Source organism: Podarcis pityusensis (genome assembly GCF_964106645.2).
Source record: "Podarcis pityusensis genome assembly, chromosome: 2".
NCBI lineage: Eukaryota > Metazoa > Chordata > Lepidosauria > Squamata > Lacertidae > Podarcis > Podarcis pityusensis.
In genome coordinates this window covers 98,957,082-98,982,458 of record NC_138029.1, presented here as the reverse complement: position 1 = coordinate 98,982,458, position 25,377 = coordinate 98,957,082, and the positions used below count along the sequence as shown (strand labels likewise).

The following is a 25,377-nucleotide window of genomic DNA, read 5'->3' as shown; positions in this document are numbered from 1 at the left end:
GGGACCCATGATAGAGAAAAATAATCCAAGAGAATGGAAGACACTTGCACATCCTGACTCATGTCATCTCTAGTCTAATTACCTACCATGCAATTCAGAGTAGAAGAAAAGTACAGTGTCACACAAAAGAGCAGAACATTTTAATTAATTACTGGGCATATAACCAGGTTCTGAACTGCCATTATGAGACACATTTCTGCTTAAGAGATATAGCTTCTAAAAGCAAACCCTGTAAAGTTACTATGGTTTCCATTTGTCCCCAATTTCTTCCCAGTCATATTGTCTTTTCATTATGCATCTAAGTCCAAATATCTGCAGATGACAAGATATAGTAGTAATGTATTCAAAGCTCTCCCTATGGTTAAAGCTTATGGGTGACATCCATCTTCAGCAGTTCCCTGTAACTCCTATATACCTTGAAGGGTATCCAGAGGAAGGGCAAATTCCACTTACAAAATCAAAAGTCTGCTGCACAAGTGGGACACCACTATTGGCTGTCACCCTATCAGTTTATGGGTACATTTTGGAAGTTGTCTCTTACCATTACAACAGCTAAAGAACAGTCTGCATAATTGTGCTCATAAACTAATGGAGATGTTCCAGAATCAGGAATGAATCTAATATCTGCCCTGGTGAGGCAAATCAGGTTTTAAAAAATCCTCATTATTGCCTGCTGTCTTGTTAGCAAGAATAATTTGTTGGCTTTGCTTTTGGACAGGATTTATTCTTCACCAGACTCAAGGTACAGCAAAACTAAAGAAAACTTTGCGAAAGTAAACAGTACAGTATTCCAAATATATTGGATGTACCTCATTTTTCATAAGTTATACAGATCTATAGATTACTGAATTGACTATGTGTTGAGCACGTATTTGATTCTGTGTGATTTTGTATTTGCTTTAGTTTTTGTATGCAACTTGCTACAATCTAGCTGCTAAAGTAGATTGTTAACATGTTTTATATGAGGATGAGGAATCAAACTAATCACATAACCCTTTGACTTCTCAGCGTGTAGAGCAAAAAGCTAGGCAACATGATTATTTTCTCAGTGAACAGCACAGGCTATCAAGAAATAAAAATGAAATTGTTACCAGATTTTTGAGGAGTTCACATCCTAATCCTCCTGCTCCAATAACTAGAACTTTACACGTGTTTAAGAGAAAGTCAAGGGGCTGCAAAGAACCAAGACAGACAAACAGTTGTTGAAAACAGAATAACCAATATCATCACAGAACTTATTGTAATGCAGTAAAATATTTCAAAATTGTGAAAATATAGTTCATTGTAAATAAGAATTTGCCTTTTGCCATTCAAGTTAAATTTGATTAGTACAGATAAACCAGCATTGCCACTTAAATTATTTCAAGCTTGTGTTGTTTGTTTTGCCTTCTCGGTAGTGGCGCCCTCCCTGTGGAACGCCCTCCCACCAGATGTCAAAGAGAACAACAACTACCAGACTTTTAGAAGACATCTGAAGGCAGCCCTGTTTAGGGAAGCTTTTAATGTTTGATGTATCACTGTATTTTAATATTCTTTTGGAAGCCGCCCAGAGTGGCTGGGGAAACCCAGCCAGATGGGCGGGGTATAAATAATAAATTATTATTATTATTATTATTATAAATCAAATCAAAGTGTATACAGGAACAGAGATTGCAATGGCACAGCACTGAACTACATGGTTTATACAGATATATATTTCTGCCACTTGGAAGTCTTTATGCAATCGTAATCTGACTATAGAAACACACTGCCTGCAGCTGGCCTGCTGCCACCTGCAGAGACAACATCTAATCAATGTGCACATATTATTCTATGTCTATCCCACTGGAGATCGCATGGAATTCTATGGGTCTCACTCCCACATAAGCATACACAGGACTGCAAGAAGAATGCAGGAGTATTTCCCTGATTACTTTTAGCCAGAACTAAAAAGGTCAGGTGCAAAGAACGATGCCTGGGTAGAGACAAGTGGGGAGAAATAGCATGCAAGTTTGGGGGGGGGGGTTAAGTGCACAGCCCCATAGCTGCTTGCCATCCCCTGAAGCAGGGTGGCATTACCCCTACATCAGGTCTATTCTGTATATATTTTAAAACTCAGTTATAAAAATTAAGAAATATGACATAAATCTAAAACAAGTATATATGGCAAACCCAAAACAAATAGATAATTCATCATTATCTCACCAAATTTTACTTCAAATAGTTCCCATGTTGAAATCCAGTGGTGTCTGTCCATCAAATGGACTTCTGTTGCAGGACAGGACTTCCCCTTCTCCTCCCTCCTGCAGCCCCTTGCACACGTCCAAAATTAGCTCTAGATGTCTGGGGAACCATTAGAACAGATGTAGGGGTGCATGGAGCTGCACAAGGGAGGATAGGAAGGAAGGTTTGCATGTGCAATACTGAATGATGTCCACTACAGCCAAATTTCTTATTGTACACATCAAAGCTTCAAGTACCCTACATGACTTTTAGCATCCAAACTATAATTTATGCAAGACCACATCAGTCATGCAGAAAATTAGTTGGTTAATTGCAAAAGTTTGCAGTCTTGTTCATTTTTAATTAATGAAGTGCAAACAAAAGAACAGTTCACAACAGCAACACAATACTACAAACATTTGTATTTAAAATAACTGTTTCTCACTTGAGTGCCTGGCTCGAAATCAGGGTGTGTGAAAGGTCCAGATCGCTCGAGGAACTTCTTTACATGGTTCCAGCGACCTTCCCAGTCTCCATTGTCCCCACACCCACCATCAACAGCCATTCTGCACAGAACATAGAAATTCAGCTGCAAAAAACCAATGGATAAACACACACACGCACACAATCTCTGCAAATTTAGACTTTCCTTTTGTATACATATCACAAGGTGCTACCAATTTTATCTTGTTCAGAGCAAATAAATGAAATATTTTGGGACTCTGCTGGCTACTAAACAGTGGGTCTAGTGTCTAAGTCATGCATAGAGAGGACTCATTGAAAACAATGAGACTTAAATTGCTCATATTTTAAGCCCGATTATTTCCAGTGAGTCTACTCCAAGCATGCCTAGATTTCGATCCAACCCATTAATAACACATCTATTTACAATAAACAAACAGATATGTTAAATTGCTATATGTGATTAGTTATGAAGATATAGATATATATATATGCACAGACTGAATATTCAGATTTCTTTTACTTGGAAAAACAGTATGCCAACCAGAGTTTTTAAAAATAAGGTGTTATTAGTATTCTTAAAGAACGAAGATTAACAACAGACAGCTATTTCTGCCTCAATCTACTGAATATGCAGTAGATGTAATGCAAGGGTGGCTAACCTATGGCCTTCCATAAGTCGCTGAACTATGGCTCCCATCATTCCTGACCAATAGCTACGCTAGTTGTGGTTGAGGAGTGTTGGGAGTCCAGTATCATGTGGAGGGCCCCAGGATTCTCACCCCTGGATTAAGGGATAAGAACACAAAAAGCAAATCAAGTGTTTCACTACATTGATGTTTTGATGGGATGTTTTTATGCGGAAGACTAGCGTACTTCTGACAATAAAAGAGGAAACAACATGAGTAACTGATACACATCCATTGGCAATTCATTTCTGGGAACCCTGTAGCTTGTTACAAGCAATTATCTACATTTTAAACACAAACTCACTTGTTAACAAAATGAAAGGGAAAGTGACATGCAAGTCACTTACAGTACTACATGTTAACAGTGAACTGGCTAGCAAATGTTTGAATTTTGCCTGACACAACATAACATGCAGTTTCAATTTCTATCCTATGTACAATTTGACTTTCACATTATACAGATCCCTGAGTCCCTTTAAAATACCAAAATTCAACCATTTAAATGTTTAGATGTGTACTGCAAGATATGAATTTTGTGTGTATACTGATCTTAGGATGTTTTAGTGTTTTTCACTATCCAAACTATGGCTGTTACCCAGTAGGGCTTAATTGAGAAGTGGAGTTATTGTCACATCAGCAGGCCTGCCCATGCACACCATCATCCTGGAGTGGGTGCAGAGATGCCATTATGTGACAGCAGCAGGGTTGACTCAGTATCAAACAGATCTCAGACCAGCTTGGTCCTTTCTCCTTGCTGTTTCAGGGCTTTCTACTAACTACTACTGGGCGTCTGTAGAACTTCTACTCGCCTGCTGTTTCAGTGAATAGAAGCAGTAGGGCCAGGCAGAGGAAATCCAATCCTTGCTGTCTGTTGGGTGCAAAAGGGAGGCTGGATTGCACATTTAGCTTTACTGCAGTTTTAATTTCCTATATAACCTGTCCTGAAAACCAGTTTAAGGGCAGAGTATAATAAAATAAATAAAACATGATACCCTGTAGTCTGAAGTCACATCTCAGCAAGGTAACAAAACTGCCAATTGTGCAAAACTGCAGTTTACAATACTGTTTATAGTTTTATATAGCTAGTGTTTCTAAGTAGTGCAACCGTATTTGCATCCTTTTCCTACACCTTTCTTCTTGCAATTAAAGTCCACTGAGTTCAATGAGCCTTACCTTCAACTAAGCATAAATTAAATCAGGCTTCCTCAACCTCAGCCCTCCAGATGTTTTGAGACTACAATTCCCATCATCCCTGACTACTGGTCCTGCTAGCTAGGGATCATGGGAGTTGTAAGCCAAAAACATCTGGAGGGCTGAGGTTGAGGAAGCTTTAATTAAATTATATCCTACAATAGCCAACCTGATGTCCTCCAGATACTGAGGAAGTCGTCCAAAAGATCCAGAGGACACCACATTGGTTATGTGTTACATCCAACGTTGCCTTAAGATAAGGCATTCTAGCACAACTGATCTTTCCCTTCTGTTCTCCCAGAAAGCTCACCAAAAGATCAGGGAGTACAAAATATTAAGGGCTGTGTCATCTGGGGCTCTGTTGGTTGGGAAGGGGGAAATTCCCCAAAACTGGGTAGAGTAATTCATTTATGCAACTCTGGTTACAAACTTACACACTTTACATTTCAAACAACTATATGGAATTATTTCCTAGTCACGTTCCTTACTGTCATATTTTAGTTTTGCTTGCCTTTTTATATGCACAACTCTTGATTTTTACAAAGGATTTCCCATTAACATTCGCTCATGCAATACACTGTAAGCAGTTCAGCAATTTGCAATACATTATTACCTAAGCGGCTTGTGCACTTCCCATCAAAATGTGCATTACCCATGATCTCTTTGATCTTTGAAGAGACCCTAATCCCTGTTAAGACTTGCAGCGACCCTTTAAGGATCTGCCACACTGAAATGCATCTTAGTGCAAGTTCCAATTATGGACCAGTCGGTCTTCGCAAGAGATATGATTCCACCCCACCTGCTGAGTCTGCATAGCCCTCATTTCACTGCTCAGATGTGGGCTCGCTTGACTGAACACTTGCTCTGTACACACACAAAAACCTGTCCCGCATGTGGAAAACTAGCAGGGAAAAGGCTAGGTTTCTGCGGGCGGAGACAGTCACAATGTTACTATTCATGCAGGGCAACATGAAGCCACATGAGCAGCCTAAAGGGGGGGGTGATGCTGATCAGCTCCCATCAGCATCAGCCAACATGGCCAGTCATAATGAGAGCTGTAGCCCAGCAACATCTGGCCAGCCCCACACTGGCTACCCCTGGTTTGAGGCAGAAGATTAGCACCTGAGGGAAGAACCTAGGCGCCTAGAGAGCCAGGCTGCAGGTGCTTTTGATAATTCACACATACTTGCTTTTCTTATATATGGGGGAGCCTGCCACACATTCCCAATTCAGTGGCCCCCTCGCCCACCTGTGCGCCCCCCCCTCCATCCTCTGCCCCCTAAACCCAGCACTGACCCCATCTCTCTCTGCCTCTCTCCCGCTAGCCGCCGCTCCTCTAGCCTCCTTCTTTTCTTCTCCCTATAAAAGAGAGAGAGAATAAAAGAAGGGTCAGTCGCCGACCGGGTCAGGCTCGGGGCTCGCGCGCTCCCGCCACGACTTGGGCGCGGGGGGAGGGGGACAGGGCAGAGGCTGAGGGGGCGCAGCTCCCCGCCAGCCCCCTCCCTGGAAGAAGCGGCGGCGGCGAAGGCAGCCAAGCGCGTGGGGGGTGGCGTGGGGAGGAGGCAGGTACTTACGGCTCCTCAACATCCGCCATAGCTGAGCCTCTCTCCTCCTGTCCTCTCCCTCCAACGGCTCGCCCACAATGCACCGCGGCCGGAAGTTCCGAGCCGGGCTCCCACTCGTCCTCGCTGACGGAGGCGATTCGAGCTTCTCCTGAGGGGAGGGGGGAGGAGGCAGAGAGGCCTCGCTTCCGGTTTCCGTTAGGGCCGGTCGCTTTTAAAAACTCGCGCACGCGCGAACACAGACGCCAAATTCACCGCCCAGCCTAGCCTCCTGTTCTCGCCGTGGGTTGAGCGAGTGCCGGGACTAGGCTATGGGTTCGAATTCCCCTACTTGGCCATGCAGCCCACCGGGTGTAACCTTGGGCCTGTCGCCTGCCCTCGGCCTAAGCGGCCTCACAGGCTTGTTGTGAGGATGAAACGGACAGGAGAACCATGTACGCCGCCTCGAGCTCCCTGTGGGGAAGGGAACACATAAAAGTGATATAAATAATAAGTTGTCTGTGGGGGGGGGGGCAGCGTCCTTTGCTATCCCTCCACACAACCATGCGGTTTTCCAGCAACTGGTGCTTAGGAGTGCTGCTGCGTCCCAGGTGCGGAGGAGAAACTATAGTCTTTATTTAATTCCTTACGTACATACTCATTTTATACCGCCCTCCAGTCACAGATCTCAGGGCCGTTCACAACATAAGACACCATAAATATCCTTTATGATGGTGGCCAAGTAGCCACGGATAGCCCCTTCCTCCACGACTTGGTCGTGGTCTTTGACAGCCCTCTCCTCCATGAATCTGCCTCATCCTCTTTGAAAGCCTTCCAGGTTGGTGGCCGCCTCTGCCTCCCTTTGCAACCAAAAGCTTTCTTAATTTGGTACCTTTTTCTGTCACACTGCGTGACATCTTAGTGCCCTCCCGATTATTCCATTTTGCATTCTCTGCAGACGGCGATCCCTTCAACGAAGTCGTCTTCTCCACCTCTGGTGCAGGTAGTGGTGAGCTAGATGGACCAAGTTCCTAATTTAATTCATGGTTTAGTTGGGCACCCGGTATTTGCATGAGCATGAGGAGCAGGACATGCTCAATACAACAATGCAACATGTGAAAATATTTAAATACTCCAGGTTGTTGAATCGTCCGTCCCCCTAATTGTGCAATGGGCTTAGTTGTCACGTTGCAACAACTAGATCATTGATTTCCTAATAAGAGTTTTGTTAGTGTTTAGCATATTATGTGAGCGTGTTTTTTGCTTTCTTTAGTTTAATTGCAGAGGTTGATTAAAATCAGAAAAAAATATGTTCCTGGACCTCATTTCCAGAGAAAACAGTTATTTTGTACATGACCTTGAGGAAAATTTACTGGTGGCAGTGCAGTCCTATTCAGAAACACTGATCTAAATGGGGCATAATCTCAGGCAAGTGTGTATGGTATTGCAGCTAGAAAGTGCAACTCTAAATAAATTTATTTAGCACCTTTATACCCCATCCCTTAGCCAAAAATGCTCTCAGAGCAGCTTACCAAAGCCTATGAGTAAACTAGCCCTATCCTCAGGCGGCTTACACTCCAAAAAACAAAATGCGGGTGGAAATGTAAGGGAGGAGAGAAAAGCAAGTGGAGGCACAAATTCCTATTAAAATTGCAAGTAGACACGCATAGCACTGCGCTGTGTTGAGCAACCTTGCAATATATATATAGATATTTGGCAGGATCTTACAACGGTGTTCAAGGAGACTGCTACTGACCTCAGCTTTTTAAAAGGAGCTATTGTGTGAACTATATACATTGCAAATGTTGCATCTTAATTTGCAAACAGTGGGATTTTTGTGAAAGATAAAATCCGCCCTCCCGCGGCTGCCTTTTTTCCCCTTCCTGCTTTGCAGGCAACCAGAAATGCAACTCCAGTCAGCTGGTTGCTGCGTTGCCCTTCTTTAAGGCCGCCCTGCTGACGTCGCGCCGCCGCTGCTGCTGCAGGGTTCCGTATGGGAGAGGCATTATGGACGTGCAAGTAGCTCCGCTGAGATCCTGGGACGACTTTATTCCGGGCCACGACCGCTTCGCCGTGCCGGATTTCAAAGACATTTCCAAATGGAACAACAGGGTGGTCAGCAATTTGCTCTATTACCAGACCAACTACCTGGTGGTGGCGGCTACCGTGATCTCCGTAGTGGGGTAAGCGCGGGCGCGTTCCGCGGCAAAGATGGAGCGGGGGCGCACACCTTTCCTGGCCTGACGCTGGCAACTCTAGCAGAGCAATGGTGCATTTTGGCTTCCGTTCTCCCTTTCTCTTCTGAGGGTAGCAAGCTGCCGCTTGCAAACTGCAAATTGCGGCTCTGCACATACTAATTGAATAAATTCCCATAGAACTTAATGGGGCTTACTTCTGAGAAGAGGTATATGGGGTTGTGCTGGGCCTCCTTGTTTGCTTTCCATCGCATTCGTATTTGTGGAGAAGCTTCTAAATAACATACGTTACCGGATGCGCACTGCTTCGCTCTCTGGTTTTAAGATGGAGGTAGCTTAGCTGTGAGCAAGACGATAGCAAATCCGCTGTATGTATCGCAAAGTGTGTCCTGCATAGAGCAGTCCTGCGTGAAATTGCTGTTTTAGCCATACAGGGCAGGTGCTTTCTTCAGTGCCGTTGGCTAACTGTAACTTCCTGAGTTGATTTCCTTTCTCTCCTTCAAAATGTAGCTGTAGGCGTCTTCCTTGTTGAATGTACGTTTTCAAAAGTGAAACCTACGCTTCTATTAGATTTGGATCATGAAATCACCGGGCTAATTCATTAAGATTGTGTTTATGAAGGAAGAAATCTAGGTGTTTCTGTGCCGCCGTGCCTTGAATACAGTTGTAACATTGTTATATTCTGGAAGTCAGTGATGTGTGTATATGACCCATTGTTTGTGGGAAATTGGTATTTTGCAACTATTCCTGTTAACCCTGTTGAGAAATGCACTTTTATTTTTATTTTATTTTGGCTTCATTGGGGGTGAATTGGGTTAAATGTGAGGTACTTTTAAACCTAGTTCTGGTTCCTTCACTTTTTAAAGAAATAAATGGTGCTCTTACATAGTTCCCACCTATCCCCATAGTATAATAAACTTACAGAATAAATCCTCAGATACTCTCCCAGTCCTCATATTCCCTGTGCCTGTTATTCATTTTGGCCCAATAAAAAGCTTCCCTTCTTCGAGATAGTTTTTGGAAAACCTTGATAAACCTTGGTGCATGCTCTCTCTCCTATATATATATATAGAGAGAGAGAGAGAGAATGTATTTTAGGCCTAAACTGATGGGCGTTGGTATTCAAAACTCTAACTGCAATTTCTTTACATGAGTCATGCTTGCTGGACTGTGCCACATGGCATTTCATCCTTAGAAACTAGTTTGTTCCTGGCTTCTTCAGAGGACTTGAATGGAAAGAGAAGACTTCCTATGCTTCCAAACCATTAATGTGGCCTTGCCATTTGGAACTAGTCATGATTCAGCCCCTCACTCACATGACAGGTTCTGAAATTGTTGGTTGAAAATTTGGCAGTCTAGTGACTCATCAGTTTGGCCTCTGCTGCACTCATGAGAGCTAGAAGCTTCTGTTAAATGATTTGTGTGTTAGAAAGCAAAAGCATACCTAAGAGCCATTCTTGCTTCCCTTACTCATTCACCTCAGAGTCTGATTAAGGGGATCAGATTTTCACTGACCAGTGTTTTTTATTCCTGTCATGGTAAAGGTAAAATAAATGAAATCTTCAATCTGCAGAAGGTGTAGAATGAGTAAACTGAGATTAGGCTCACTTGCTTTCTCTTAAGTCTGTTATCATTAATAGAGTCTAATTTAAACATGTTTAGCATTTCCCCTTGCTAGAAAAGCTCTCCTCAGAGTAGTGTTTCCCAACATGTTTTGGACTACAACTGTCATTCACCTCACCAGCAGGGCCTGTAGCTGGGGATGATGGGAGTTGTAGCCCAGGCTGCTTTAGAGCATCACTGAGATTTTACGGCTACAAGTGTGTGCGTTTAAAAACCCCACAAAGGAATTATTTATATGATACTCAGAACACCTCCTTTTTGAAGAGAACCTGTGAATATATGAAAATTCTGAGCAAAACCACACAGGAAATCCTTCTTCAGTCTCCTTTGAATCCTAAAAGATGAAAGAACAAAAAAGCAAACTGACTGCCATTTTGGCTTGGTGTTAGATTTAGGCTGCATTCATCAACCTTTGTTAGTTACACTTGCAAATCCTTTTACAGACTGGGTCTTTTACTTCATGCTTAAAGTGAGACAAGGCATATCCATCAGATAGTCAGAAACAAACAGGACTTTCCTGTATTCCCTAGAGGTGGACATTGGGGGTTTTTTTAGAGAAAGACCGTATAGCAGGCATAGGCAAACTCTGCCCTCCAGATGCTTTGAGACTATAATTCCCATCATCCCTGACTACTGGTCCTGTTAGCTAGGGATGATGGGGATTGTAGTCCCAAAACATCTGGAGGGCCGAGTTTGCCTACGCCTACCCTATAGAATGGAAGGAGGTAATTCTGCTTGGAAGCTAATTGGCATGGCCAAATGTTTGGAACATGGCATTGAGCACTGGGCTTATTTAACTGATTCTGGCCTCTTGATGCAGGTTTAAGGGCTGTCATCCATTCCATTTTTGTTTGATGGCTTTCTATACATAATGAAAACATCTTTCCCTGCATGATGAAAATAATTTATATAAATATTTGTATTCTATATATATCCATATGTTTTACAACAATAAACACATAAAACCACGCAATAAAACTGTAAAAAAGTTAAACAGACATCAATTTAACACACACCATTTTCCATGTATAAGACTAGGTTTTCCCCCCCCTAAAAAATAATGTCAAAAATTAGGGGGTGGGCCATCGCCCCCATTTTCTTAACTCTGAGTCCCCCAAAATAGGGGATATCTTATACATGGGGACGTCTTATAGATGGGAAAACAATAGGCCTGGCGGAATATATAAGTTTTCAGCAGGCATTTAAAAGTTGGCACAGAAGGCATCTGCTGAATCTCTGCTCGCCAGGCAGGTGTTAGGCTGGTATCTGATCCCCATTATTGGCAGGTGGAACTGCTACATTCATTCTTCTAGGCAGCCTCACACCTGTACTAATTACCTTTGGGAATAGGTGGAGAGAGGCCATGTCCAGTGTGTCTGCTTAGTGGAGAACGGCGGGGGGGGGGGGGGAGAGAGAGATTTCCCCTTCAAAATATTTTTGATGTATATAAGTCTTACCCAAAACATACTTGCTTGGAAGATTGTTCCATTCAGATTTACTTAAAAGCTTAAAAAAACCTAGCTGCAAGCTGCACTAAGTCACTTCTTAATAATCCGATGCAAGGTTCATAGAGTAATACAGAGCACCGTTTATTTTACAATTTCTGAGCTTGCATCTTGATTTATATGGTTGATGTTTTAAGGCTTTTCCATAGTTGAATCTTTCTGGCTCCTCCTTTTTCTGTTGTTGCTAGCTGTATGAAATGCAAGTTCTTTCAGGGAGTGGGGAAGAGCCACCTGTGGTGTTGGCAACTAATTTTCATTTCATATAGCATAGAAAGTACTCTGTGCCTTAACTGTAACTCCATTAGCCTCCATTGTTTCTTCTTGAACATATGTCATCTCCAACTCAGTATTCTCTCCCAACTCTCCTTCCCATCAATACTCTTTTATCAGTTTACTGTGTTATCATCTGCCCTGTTGAACAGCCATGTAGCCTTGGCTTTGTTTTGTCCCCTTTGTCCTCTGTGTTCAGTCTGTTGCCAAGTTGTGTTCCTTTCTCAGTCTTCTGTAGCCAAAATAAATCCCCTCTTGTTCTGATTGCATGATGTCTCTTCTAATCTGCACATTAACTTTATCTCTGCTGCTGGATCCATTGCAGGCTTCTTCCCGCCTCTTCAAAACCCTTACCGTCTTTTCTCCCCTCTTACATTCTTCCTTTGACCTTTGCTCCACCACTTCCATCCAGCTGAGGGTCTCCTGCTCCCTCAAATTACTCTACTCTTGTTGCACCTTATGCTTGGAACTGCCTCCCCAAATACCTGTGTGATGCTACTTACATCTCTTCCTTCAAATCTCTTCTCAAAACTCACTTTTTCCATGAAGTCTTAAGCCTGGTGAACATTTAACTCGGGCCAGCCAATGAGGAACATTTACAGTTCAACTAATTAAGTTATGAGGTTTATCAGATATTTCTGTCCTCAACGTCACAATTTAGTAAGCCTGGAGTGTACTTAAAATTGGTACTTAAAGCTAAGCATTGTCTGTTATAGTATGCTGCTGAAAGAAGGCCAGTGAAGAATAAAACTCCAATTGGATGCTGTGGCAAGTCTTGTTTTTGCTTCTGGAGTTTTTTCTATAGCTTAAGTAGCCATGTTTTAAGCACTGCCTCTCTTACAGATCCTGTCTCGCTTATATTACATTCATAGCTTTGCAGTGCCCTTTATTATCAGGTTTGTTTTAAATGATCACATTCAGTTGCACTTCCACCAACAACGGCCATATGCAAAAAGCACATTATATTTAGCCTGACACAAGCAGGTGGCTGAATTAGATTTTGTATGCCATATCTTTAGTCTACTGTTCTTGGTTTCTCTTTCCCCCTTCTGCCCCCTACACCACCACCCCTGGTCACCGATGTCTGCTTCAATTTCATCACTGAACTTTTAACTGGCACTCTCTACAGCCAGCCATTGGTAATGCGCTATGCTTCTTTGTGCCCTTCCAACTAAGTAGGAGTATTTTTTAATCTGTCTGCAGAAAGGCAATTCTTTCCAAACTTAACATAGCCTTTCCTATAGTACTGCTGCAGAAACAAAACCTAAAAAAAACCCCATAGTGATATGGAAGATCTATTAATTTTATCTCTTTCAGTCAAGGTCTCTTCCTAATTCAGGAGGCAACTTGCCTTACTTTCTGGTCCCAGAACATGGAAGCCTGTGCTCCTATCACTTCCCTAAATGAACCTTCCCAGCTTCTTAAAACCAAGTATTTCACGCATTGGTGCCAAGTTGTTGGAGAATACAAGCTTGCTACAGTGTGCTAACACACTGGAAGCAGGGATCTGATAATCAGGCATGCAGTTTGCAGTGCTTACCTGGTGGTGGTACATAAGCTGAAACCTTATTACTAAATCTATTCCGTTACAGCTTTGTATTTGTTTGGTGGCTTCTTTTATTGTTCTTATCGACATCTCCGACTGCATTGGAAGCTTCCAGCTTCTGGGATTGTCCTTAATCCCAGTACCTGCAGCATTGCTTAGTCTACCCATTTGAGTTAATGCAATGACTTCCTGCTTGCAGTTCATCCAACCAAGACACACTTGAGTATGAAATGAGATTTCCACCGTCGGTCTGTTCCACTTTGCAGCAGATGGTTGGAAAGCAAATCTGTCAGTAGCAAATGGAAGCATGTTCTGTTGGCTTGGCTGCATAGAGGAGTACATTATTTACTTGCCTGTAGATCACTTCTTTATTTTTCGCCCCACCTGCTTTCTTCTAGGTGCAACATCTTTCCAGCAGGCAAAAGCTGTTTCCTGTATCTCTCAATGAGACCTTAAGGCATCCATTTAGTGGTCTATTTATATTGAGTGCTTTACACTTCCTGGTTATTCCTGCCACCACTACAAAACCTATTCCTTGGCAATAAGAACTAATCACCTTCTCCCCAAGTTTGTTTTTGTACGTTGTCCGAGTAACACCAACCTCAAATAACCACTGCGCTACCATGCTACAAGATGTCTTGCACATATACTGGTGGTGTCTGATACGTTCAATAAATCTCTCTAACGAGGGCTATATTTAGAGTGTATCCTATAACCAACCTAGCTCCTGATACCACCTGTGGCATTTAATGACTCCCACTTGGAGGACTTCAGAGCACACTTCAGACATGATGGATTACTTGTCTTATCATCTTAGCTAAGATGGTATCAGCATTGACCGCCTGCTGTTAGAGAAGAACTTTCTAGGGTGTTACCTTCTATTCAGAATTATTCCATACATATTATATGTGCACTTCTCTTAGGCAGCAGCTGGCTGTTATTCTTGCCAAATGAAGGCCACATAATTGTTGATTCAATAGAAATAAATTTGGAGGCGGCAGTTAGGACAGATTCTGAAATAACATACAATGTTGGCAGGAGGAAGCTTTTGAAGGGACTCTGCATGTTGTGTTTGAAATGCTCGGCCAGAGAATTTGCCTTGGGACAATTGCATAAGCAGGATGCAGCAGCAGCTAAGGGAAAATGCACAAAGTTCTCAGTCTTTTTAATCTCAGACTATCCTCTGAAATGAGATTGCAGATGGTAACCTAGATACATCTCTGTTCAGCAGGCACAACCGTAGTGGAAGAGAGAAAGTGATGGTTCCTGCTTTCTGCTTTGGGTCTTGGGGGAGCAGTGTGTTGGAGGTCTTAGGGCTTAGCTTGTCTCCTTTAAAGCTTGTAAAGATGGGGAAATTAGCTGGACTATGCTTTGAGTCTGGGATGTAGGCAGGCATAAATGTTGTTGGGGCTCAACAGTTTCATAAGGGCAGTATCTGTTTACAGCCTGTGTCTACAGGTGGCTTTCCTTGCTGCCTACTCATTGCAAATACGTAGGGCAGGAGTAGCCAAAATGGTGCCATCAGATGCTGCTGGTCTGCAACTTCCATGACCCCATCACTATCCTTGCTGGATGGGGCTGATGGGAGCTGTAGTTCAACACAATCTGGAGGGACTGCGTTGGTTATCCCTCATGTAGACAGTGAATGTTGGTTTTATGATTTAATGACTGATGTGCCATCTTGTTCTCATCACTATGGCAAACATCTTACCCCTTTTAACTGTGTTCTACTGCCAGTTGCCCACTTGGTGCTTTGCGATTTGATGCAGATACAGAAGCAAAGAAGCTATCGCACTAGGCAACTTCTGAACCACTGCTTTTGACAGTTTTAAACAAGCTTCCTCACAGTTACAGATTAAAGGCCTAAAAATATGTCTTGATAAAGATTCTAGCAGGCACAGAGACTAACACTTCCAGTTATCAGTTTTTCTCGCCTTGTCTACTTTTTGACCTGTTAACCTCTCACTTCTAGGAGACAGTATTCATGGCCATTAACAACAAATTCTGTTGGGTTCAATCCAGACTCATTCATGCTTGAGTAAAACCCATGAAATCAACAAGACACAACTTAGGTCCCATTGATTTCCCTGGTTCTACTCTGTGCACAACTGAATCTGGATCTAACCTAAAGCCTGCAGCCAAAAAAGTGAAGCTCAGTTAACGATGCTTTATTTTGATCCAAATGGCACACTGAGTTCTGCAGCAGAATCTGACATTTATAGTCGCAGAACCAGCTAGGTAACAAAGATATAACAAATCCAGTGTATTTCTTGCACGCTTTACTTTTTAGGAAATCCGCTTTAACTTTCCTTGTGTTTAATTTTGCCTGTATTTGGGTTTTCAACAGCTTTCAGCCAATTCAATTTACTTTGAAAACTGGAACTTTTGAGTATTGGTTCATTGCAAAGAGATTTTTAGCTGCATAGAATAAAATTGCTTTGAGTGTTTTCTGCCACATAAACTAGTAAGGGTACCAGAGAAGGCAGACGGTTGATTGATGTTAAACACTTCCCCCAAACCATTTTGAATTAGTCTGAAAGATGATGGCTTGCCTGCCTGTGTATTGCAGCAAGGACTTCAAATCACTTGCCTACAACTACAATACCTCACCTGGTCCACAATCAGTTTAGACTGTACTACACATCTCTTGAGGCCTACTGGAAGCTTGACACACACATGCACATGGGGAGCTGCCTTACACTGAGTCAAATCACTGATCAGCTCTCCAGAGGTTTAGACAGAAATATTTCCCAGTCTTACCTAGAGATTGAACCTGGGACCTTGTGCATGCATAATAGATATTCTGCCACTGAGCTAACTGCTGTAGGAATCAATTCTGTTACCAAGTGCAATGTGTATAACTTTTATTTTTTTATTTCATACTTCTATAAAATTAGGCTACCTCTCAAAACTGGTACAAAACCCGATGGCAGTAAGACTCCCAATGTGATGATGTCCGCCTTGAGTTACTGTTCACTTTTTCCAGGCAGAACATTCAGAAAGTTTTGCTCTAAATATAGCTTGTGGCTGACCAGAAGTGACTCAGACGCTGCAAACAGCAAGCAGACCCGGCCTGTTTTTAGTACGCCATGCGTGAGTTCCTGTGAGCAGCAGGAGCAGGTGGGCAACCCAACCTGAAGCTGTGATGAAAGGAAGATGGGTCTCCTGCTCTTTCACAGCAGTTGTATCATCTCCATTTTATTAAACTGGCAAAGATGGTAAAACTAGCACACGTTAATTGTGTGTTGATCGACATGAATTAAGCCATAGATGTACTTCTCAAGGCAGTGCTATGCAACGTATTGAGGAGGCCAGCAAGGACCCATTCACAAATCAGGGGCTTGGGCCAGGACTGGGTTCTTCAGCCATTTGAGTTTATCCATGGCAGTGCAATGTACAGATGACCGACGGTGAGCCCACAGCTCTGTGTGCCTTAGTTTTGCCTTTGTGATGGGTGTTGTGCTTGTGAAAAGCATGTGAACGAGGACGGTGGCCCATCCACTGGTTTTTATCTGTACTAAACGCAGTGGGCTGAAATCTAGCATGTGTAAAAGTTCTGGGTTATATGTAAAACAGCGTCTTCTGTGGGTTGTAGGCAAATGTGTTCTGCTCACACAGCAGAACTGCCTTCCCCATACCCCCACCCACCCACATCTGTTCCAGAAAGGATTGGGGGAAATTCCTTAGATTCAGCCCCAGGTCACAGACCTGCAGGGTGGTTGTTTGTCCAGTTCAGCTTTTTCAACTGCGATAACTTTGGGTGTCCTCTTCCCCACCCCACTTCCTTTGCATCCCGTTTTTGTTGGCATCTGCTGAGCTGTTAGTCTGAAATTATTTGAATTGTACCATTCAGGTCTGTGGGTTCTCTGCACTTCGTCTTGACCCTTGGTAGTTTGTCTGACTCCTTGTGACGGGGTGAGCCAAGGAGGGATGCATGTCATTGAGACCACCCCACCAGACACCTGCACCACCACCCACCTATCTGGTGTTCATGTCTTGTAAGAGAATAAAGCCAGGTTGGGACTGGCACTGTTGCCATAGAATACAATGTTGTATGCTGTGGTGGGTGGAAAGGTAAAGGCAATGTTGGTTTGTTTTTAAGCTATGTCCTCTATTACAGAGGACATATCTTGGGGGGGGATATGGAACTGGACTTATTTATTTTTACTAGCAAGTCAGTCCTGGTGGGGTAGATGAGTGTGGATGATGATGATGATAATCGTAATAATAATAATAATAATAATAATTAATAATAATAAATTATTTATACCCCGCCCATCTGGCTGAGCTTCCCCAGCCACTCTGGGCGGCTTCCAAAAAAATATTAAAATACCGTAATACATCAAACATTAAAAGCTTCCCTAAACAATGCTGACCTACATCTTTCTGCTTTGCATGCAGTATTTAGGCCCTGGGTTCTCTTCCCAGATTTCTGCCAGTTAAGGAGAGTTTGTGTCAGAGGCACAGCTTCCTATCGTTCCAGCAGTTTCCCTAAATGCAGCACTCCCTCCACCTGCATAGAAGTGAATGGAAACTCCTTATTGGGATGCCATTAAGATGGAGACTATTTCTGCTTCCGCCCCTGTTAAGCGCAGCCTTTGAGAAGGAAGTCTCTTGAGATGAGCATCCAGCCATAACTGCTTGGTGTGGTCTTGAAGGCGTGTGATGCAACAACTTCCCTGAAGCTAAGCAGGCAGCCCAAAATCCTCTGTATATCCTCTTGAGGTCCCTGGAGGAAAGACAGGGTATAAGGATCAATAAAATGCATACTTTTTTTTTTTTTAAGATAGTTCAGTCGCTTTCCCTTGTCTAATCCTTTCACAGGTATATTGATGCTGCAATTCTACCGCAGTACTTTACAAATGAATAATTTAGCCACTGTTAATGGGCCAACCCCCCCTCCCCAATTCCTTTTAGACTTGACTCCAGAAACATAGGGTGATTTGTAGATGCAGGAAGATGCATGCAAAATGTCTTTATGTTGATATAAAATGCTAGCGTAACATTTGGAAGACATTGAGGGCGTTTGTACCTTTTTGTCTCTGCAGATTTCTGAATCCACTGAGCATGATCCTCGGTGCTGCTGTGGTGGTCCTGGTGTTCACAGCATTTGTGTGGGCATCGCACAACAAAGACTTCATTCGCAGGTTTAAGAAGCACTATCCAGCTGCCTTCGTGGTCGCTATCATCTTGTTGAGCTACTTCCTGATCTCCTTTTTCGGGGGCGTCATGGTGTTCATGTTCGGAATTACGTTTCCTCTGTTCTGTGAGTGGAAGTCTGCTTATTTTTGAAGCAGCTTTTCCTTTTGCTGATTTGTTTGTTTTGTTCTGGACATTAAATGCCAAGCTTGGTAGGAATTTTTTTCTCATTAACAATCATGATCAGAAGCCAATACATACGTTTTATTTGTAGAAATATTTCTGTATAGCTTACTGCCTCAGTCTCAAAGCAACATACAGCCGTTTAAGCAACTTCAATATTAAAATTGCCATACAGCATAAAAATACAGCTGGTAGCCCCAGGCAGTATTATTATTATTAGTAGTAGTAGTAGTAGTAGATGAAGAAGATGGTGATGATAATAATAATGATGATGGTGCTGATGATAAAACTTGCTGGAATGAATCACCAGCCCAAAAATACATTAAATGTATTTTTAATGGGCACTGGAACATCATTAATATCAATGTTTTCCTAAGCTCAGCGGGGAGGTGGTTCCATAATGAAAGTGCCACCACCAAGAAGACCCTCCCTCTGGTTGCTGCCAACCAAGACAGCCTTTCTCAGCTGATCATAGAGATCACACAGGGCAGTAATATAATAAGAGACACTGGTTTTTATTTGCCATTGTACTATGATCAGAAGCTTTCCAGAGAGTCATTATGGCTGGGCAGTATCGGCAGATAGAATGCGCTCTTGGAGCTGATGGTGATAGAACATGCATCTCATGTAGGTATGAAGCGGACAATATCTGTTGGGTATTAATGTGCTTTTTTGCTCTCCCCCCCCCCCCCCCAGTGATGTTTGTCCATGCTTCCCTGAGGCTTCGGAACATCAAGAACAAAATGGAGAACAAGATGGAAAGCATAGGCTTGAAGAAGACTCCCATGGGCATTGTGCTGGACCTTCTTGAACAGCAAGAAGAAGGCATCACCAAACTGGCTGACTACCTGGCTAAAGCAAAGGAGTAAAAAAAACACGCATGCAGTTTATGGCTCTTTGGGCACTTGGTTGGGCTTGACCAGCATCGCTTTTCAGTCTGGGTGTGTGACAATACGCAGACTGCGAAGATGAAGTGTGGCAAAATAAACAACCCCAGTTATTCAAGGACATCCTGACCAGCATGGGGAGGTGATAGTAACCCTTCTGTGACATGCTAAGAGATCTGGCACACAAATCCAATTGGTGGGTCATAGCACTATTTTGTGGGGGGAGGGAGGGAGGGGAGTGTGGGAATTGAAGGAATGCCTTCTCTAAAACTATTTATGTTAGTGTTTTTCAAAGTATTCAAAGTGCACTAAATGCAAGCAGCCCCTTTCACTCGCCTGTCTGTCCAAGGAGATAAATCCAAAATTAGTATGAATGAGGTCTTAAAAGTCCATTTTACAGTGTTTTGCAGTGCATCTTAATGTGCCTCTTGAGTGGTCTGTGTTTCCAAATGGAGAAGTGGAGAACTCAAATGTAGTCACATAATATGCACAGCTTGTTAGGACAAATCGTTACCTTTCTCTATTTACAAATGGAGACCTTCGTTCTGCATGAGAATTGCAAGTCTGCATAGATAACATCTAGCAAACAAACATTCCTTCAGTGAACCTATGCAGAATTAAAATATTTGGGGGGCAGGGAGTTGCATAAGAATATGAACATGATTTTCTGTGCATGCCACATCCAACATGCTTTTATATAATAGAATTATGTAGTTATTTAACTCGGCCAGGCTTGATCTGCTATTAAATAGAAGTATGAGTCCTTTAAGAGTCTTTAGTCAACACTTATAGATATATTTTATAGAACAGATGAACTGGAAAATGGACTCTTAATTTTTGCTGATAATGTATTGTACTGGAACGAAGGGTGGGACTGTCCTGGTTTTATTTCCTATAAGGGGAAAAAACCAGTTCATGCAACCTTTTACAACATATTTAAAGCACCTTGAATTTTTGCTTGAAAGATGGTTGAAAACTTTATTCTAGTCCAACATTGCATATCACACACCTGCATTTTCTTTCTCCTGTGTATTTATGTGCTGTGATCAGACTTGTTTATTTATGCAACAGATGTCCACAGAATAATATCTCTCTCTCATGTGATTCTTAGGATTGGTGTTAGCATTGTAGTCCTCTGCCCACTCTTCCTTTTTAAAATGGAGAGATGTAATGCCTCATTCCATACCTTAATTGTAAAATGATTAGTATTTTGTTGGAAATATGGCTCTATCTATGTATTCTAGGATTTAAGAGAAGTAAACTGGTTTTGATCTGTATGTTGTCTCATTTTAACTGTGCTGAGTGATTCTTTTCAGTGTTTGATTTAGCCAATGGCTCCATCGTTGCCATTTTGATTCAAAAATAGAAGAAATAGTACACAGATTCTAATATAATTTTACTGATGCTTTCTCAGTGCAAATTATTTTAAAGGAAGTGATCACAAGTGCAAAGCAGACACATTCTTGATTCTGTTTTTGACCTGGGCAAGTGTGATGTGTCTGAAATATATGGTTGAGAGACAAAACTCCCCCTTTTGAAGTTGTTCTATTGCCATTTCATGCCCGGCGATGCAACATTTTCTGTGGATCTTGCTGTTGGATTGCTGTTCCCTGTGAACACTGCTGAGATGTGCCTGGCCATGGAATTGTTAACATGAACAGAGTTCCGAAGAAGAATGTCTACTCAAAGAAACAGTGTTTGGATGTGCTTTAATGCATGCACAATTGATCTCTTGTAACAGAGGCAGGAATTTACAGGCTAGGCGTTGCAAATCCCTTTGTAAATTAATGCACTTTGTAGACTTTTACCATAGTCTTGTTATGGTTGTATAAAAAGATAAGTTTCCTTCTCAAACCCTCTCAATATTTTTCATGTAAAACATTCATTTTTGTTTTGTTTTGAATTGAGAGTCTTTAATTCCTTTGTGCTTTATCAATAGAAGCGTCTCTTTTCACTAGTGTCGTTGCTGCCTTTTAACCTTGGGGAGATACGATGTATCTCCTGGGGGGCCATAGGATGCTGTGAACCTACCCCTCTGTAGTTCGAGAGAAAGGACGGTCTGTGGGAAACAGGCCTCCCTGATGTAGTGATGGAGGAATGATCCACTGACTGTGCTCAGAGGACAGTAGAGCCTGAAACAGGGGAGGCCTAGGTGTGAAGGTCTGTTGTTCACCTGACATTCGCCCAAAGAAGAGCACAATAAAATAGCCTGGGAACTAAGACATTTTCTCCCCCATTAGGTTTAGGAAGGCTGTAGATCATCTCATGGTGAAATGTATGGTATGTGTTATTTTAAAGTTGCATCCATAAGTCACTAAAGGACTGCAGTAATTAGTAGTACCTGGCGCTTCAAGAATTTGCTGACTTACCTGCGCTCTCTCTCTCTCTCTCTCTCTCTCTCTCTCCCCCCACCCTTTCTTTCCTCCAGAGAACTGTCTTCACTATTTGCTTTTCAGGGTGCAGTGACAAAGAGGTGAGATAGGCAAACATATAAGGAGCTAGTTTATCCTTCTGACCTCCCAGTGAAACCCGTGTTGAGTGTGTTCCTCAGCATGAAACTTGAAGTCCCTTTGCCTAAATTTACAAAGAGATACCATGTTTAGAAACTCCTTATGGTGCTGGCTGTATCGGCTGTCAGCATTGACCGCAGCTGTGCATAGTTGTTTGCTCTCCACGCGCCCCCACCCCCCACTGCCATGTACTGCTCTAGCTGATGAGCTGTGCCATTACCTGTGATCCCCACTTAAGTCTGAATTCAGCCAGACTACTAGTTAGGAAAAAGTCCAGTCCCACTCTTGTCTATCCTCCAGTTATTCATTCTGAGCAAGATAAAAGTGATCTGATAGATGTACTGACTGGATCTGAGTAACTCTGAATTAGGGTCTATTACACTGTAAAAACTTTGAACATTGAAATGCCATACAAGTGAGCAATAACTACAAGAGTAGAGAGAGACAATGCTCAACTCCAAATCCCTATCTAAACTTTCATCTATGCAGGAGCTTCTGTATGTTGCAGCCCTTGAAGTTTGCTGATTCCATCATCTTTGTTCTGCCTCAGGTATATTTTTACTGAGCAGCCATTGGCTGTGCTGCCACATTATTTTCCTTCCTGCAGTGTTGCTTGATGGCAAAACTGAAAAACTTGGAAGCTGCAGGAGACAATTCTTGGGACAAAAGGGTTGCTTAAAATCTCTAGAAAACAATTTTAAAATTCAAATTGTGTGTATGATCTGTACCTTCAATGGAGCTTACTATGGAGGTATAGGATTGCAACCTAAGTCTACACCACCCAGCCTCTCATCACATTGCTTTTCTCTACTTCCCTACCACATGGGCAGCAACTGAGACAACCACAGGTCTGCCTTCTCTGGGTTGTATTCAGCTAAGTCCTACTTGGAGTAGAGCCATCAAAATTAATGAACCAAAGTTTGCCATGCCCATTAACTTCACTGGGTTTGTGCTAGCATTGAATTCCATCTTCTGAAATTTACGTCCTGACCCTGATCGAAGGCTGTGCTCATCGACAATGGGGCTTGTGAAACTTATTTCTTGATTGATTTTACTTAGCCAAGCAGCATTGAGCATTTCAAAGCCTGTGTGCTCTTAGTGAGTTTGATTGTGATTAACAGGGCGATGAGCAGCTTTCAAGATATGTTCATGTACATAGATGGGGATCCTGTGGCCCTTTGGATATTGGGTTACAATTCCCATCATCCCTGATGATGGGCCATGGCGCCTAGGGATGATGGAAGTCCAACATCTGGAGGGCTGCAGGTTCCTCAGTGTTGCTACAGTCAGTGGAAAGTACACCACAAAGGCTGTGAGGATAGGTTGTCTTAGTTGTTATCCTAGGAGGCAGCTGCTGCATTGATCTGTAAGTGGTGTAGCTCCACAACTGAACAGTGATAAAAAGCGATCTATCTAAGGCAGCATAAATCTGCTAGGTGGTAGCTTGGTATGTCTCAGTGTAGTAGAACAGTTGCCTGGCAGGATTCCTAATTTAAACTGGCATAAGTGTGACATAAATTCATGTTTGTGCAAGCCTGAAGCATAAGCCTCTTTTGAATTTAAGGGCCTGTACTCCTTTGCCGTAAGTAAAATTCAAGTTTGCATGTTAAAGCAGCGTCCACCTTTCACAGCAGCCTATTGTAGGTGCCTGTTTTACTCATTCCAGAGCTGTATTGCAAGTGTCTCCCGAGCAGGAAGGAGAAATACGTTGGCCTCAACTTATAAGTAGGTTGCCATCAGCAAAGTTGTTGTGTGCCTCAGTCTTTAGGTATAGCTGCATGCATGATAGTTACATAAGGGAAATGTGTTAAGGGGGGGTGCTTGCGTGTCTCTTGGGCGAGAACAATGTCATTACAGCTTTTGCAATGGAAGTGCTGTAGTGGTGAATAAATGAGAGGCATAAAGCTGGTTGCCACAAGTTAATGAGAAATTTACACCATGCACACACCGCAACATATTCATTGCTTCTGGAATCCTGCAGTACTAAAAGCAAAAGATCACAAATGAAATGGACATGTACCTGTTTTTCAAAATATTTCCCCCCCCCACACAATATGGGAGAGACTTCATCTTGCATACATTGCAGCGCTGTATTTCACTCTTCAAAAATCAAAAGAGCTGGCCAATTAAGTCATTGGCCAGGCCAGCTTTTAGATACTGCTAAATAATTGGCCAAGGGTGGATTATCACCTTTGTCTCTAGCGGCTAATCTCCAATCTTCTGCAAGGACCAGGCCTAGTTTTCTCCTCCAGCTTGTAATGAACTTGCAGTTCTGAGCTGGGCAGTGCTCCAAGCACCTGGAGTCACTCATCTAGCAAAGGACTCTGCTCTGCCCCAGCTCCTCCAGTCCATTAACAAGCTGCCCCAGCGGATATCTGAAACTGCAGTCCCATGGCTGAGCTATACAGAGGGTGGCCTTGACAGTGGGGAAGGAAAGAGACCATCAGGGATGCAGCAAGGACAGGGTGGAGCTGCTAGGGGTGGAAGGAGAGCTACTCTTCTCCAAGAGCCCGAGATGCCATGTTTTTAGACAGTGATGAAGAAGAATAAATGAAATTGCAGAAAGTGCCCCACTGTAACTTGAAGCTGTCAAGAAAGAATGCAAGCCTGTCAGCACAGCAGCCTAGGAAGTGGTGTCAGTGTTCTCCAAACCAGTTTCAGCTGTCTTCCCCGATTTGCCTTTGCGTACAGATGTAGGCCGCTCACACTATACTTAAATGGATAGCCCTGATAAGACATGAAGTCTTCACAAAGACAAGCTTTACTGAGAGCTGAAGGGTGGTAGGGTGAGGTATCTGCAAAAGCCAATCCTCCACAGCCCTCATCTGACATGCTGCTGCTCCTCATTGTCATTTGCTTGCTCACCTTGCAAATAATAATAATTTTTTAAAATAATAATAATGTATTATTTATACCCCGCCCATCTGGCTGGGTTTCTCCAGCCATTCTGAGCGGCTTCCAACAGAATATAATACAATAACCTATTAAACTTTAAAAGCTTCCCTAAACAGGGCTGCCTTCAGATGTCTTCTAAAAGTCTGGTAGTTGTTTTTCTCTTTGACATCTGGTGGGAGGGCGTTCCACAGGGCAGGTGCCACTATTGAGAAGGCCCTCTGCCCAATTCCCTGTAGCTTTGCTTCTTGCAGTGAGGGAACTGCCAGAAGGCCCTTGGCACCAGTGGCGTAGTGTGGGTTGTCAGCACCCGGGGCAAGGCAAGTAATTTGCGCCCCCTAACCCTGAGTGAGCCAGGTAGGGGCAGAGAGCTGCGAGCGCGTGCCCCCCAGATGTTGCGCCAGGTGTGGCCGGGGCCCCCCTGCACCCCCCATGCTACACCACTGCTTGGAGCTGGACCTCAGTGTCCGGGCAGAATGATGGGGGTGGAGACGCTCCTTCAGGTATACTGGACCGAGGCTGTTTAGGGCTTTAAAGGTCAG

At 43.0% G+C, this 25,377-nt stretch overlaps 2 protein-coding genes across 9 annotated transcripts in view; one reads left to right on the top strand and one right to left on the bottom strand.

Moving 5' to 3' along the window:
* Positions 1-13,241, bottom strand: part of UBA3 (ubiquitin like modifier activating enzyme 3) — a 31,889-nt gene extending 18,648 nt beyond the window's left edge. The window contains exons 1-4 of one of the 7 annotated variants that reach the window (XM_080995805.1): positions 6,119-6,257; positions 5,841-5,903; positions 2,648-2,768; positions 1,092-1,172 (exon numbers count right to left, since the gene is read on the bottom strand). In XM_080995805.1, the coding sequence (XP_080851931.1) occupies positions 1,092-1,172; positions 2,648-2,768; positions 5,841-5,903; positions 6,119-6,138 (285 nt within the window). In that variant the 5' untranslated portion in view covers positions 6,139-6,257. Of the gene's footprint in view, positions 1-1,091; positions 1,173-2,647; positions 2,792-5,157; positions 5,311-5,840; positions 5,904-6,118; positions 6,258-6,977; positions 7,001-13,218 lie in introns of those variants that run through there. The other 6 variants (XM_080995811.1, XM_080995810.1, XM_080995806.1 and 3 more) reach the window with 6 other exon arrangements.
* Positions 5,600-20,710, top strand: ARL6IP5 (ARF like GTPase 6 interacting protein 5). Of its 2 annotated transcripts, XM_080995924.1 has the most exons (5): positions 5,600-5,706; positions 7,044-7,088; positions 7,980-8,268; positions 18,273-18,490; positions 19,243-20,710. In XM_080995924.1, exons 3-5 carry the CDS (start codon positions 8,093-8,095, stop codon positions 19,413-19,415), a joined length of 567 nt encoding a protein of 188 aa, XP_080852050.1. In that variant the 5' UTR covers positions 5,600-5,706; positions 7,044-7,088; positions 7,980-8,092; the 3' UTR covers positions 19,416-20,710. The 2 variants fall into 2 exon arrangements, with proteins under 2 accessions (XP_080852050.1, XP_080852051.1); XM_080995925.1 differs by lacking the exon at positions 5,600-5,706 and having other exon boundaries at positions 7,048-7,094.
* The last annotated feature ends 4,667 nt before the right edge of the window (positions 20,711-25,377 follow it).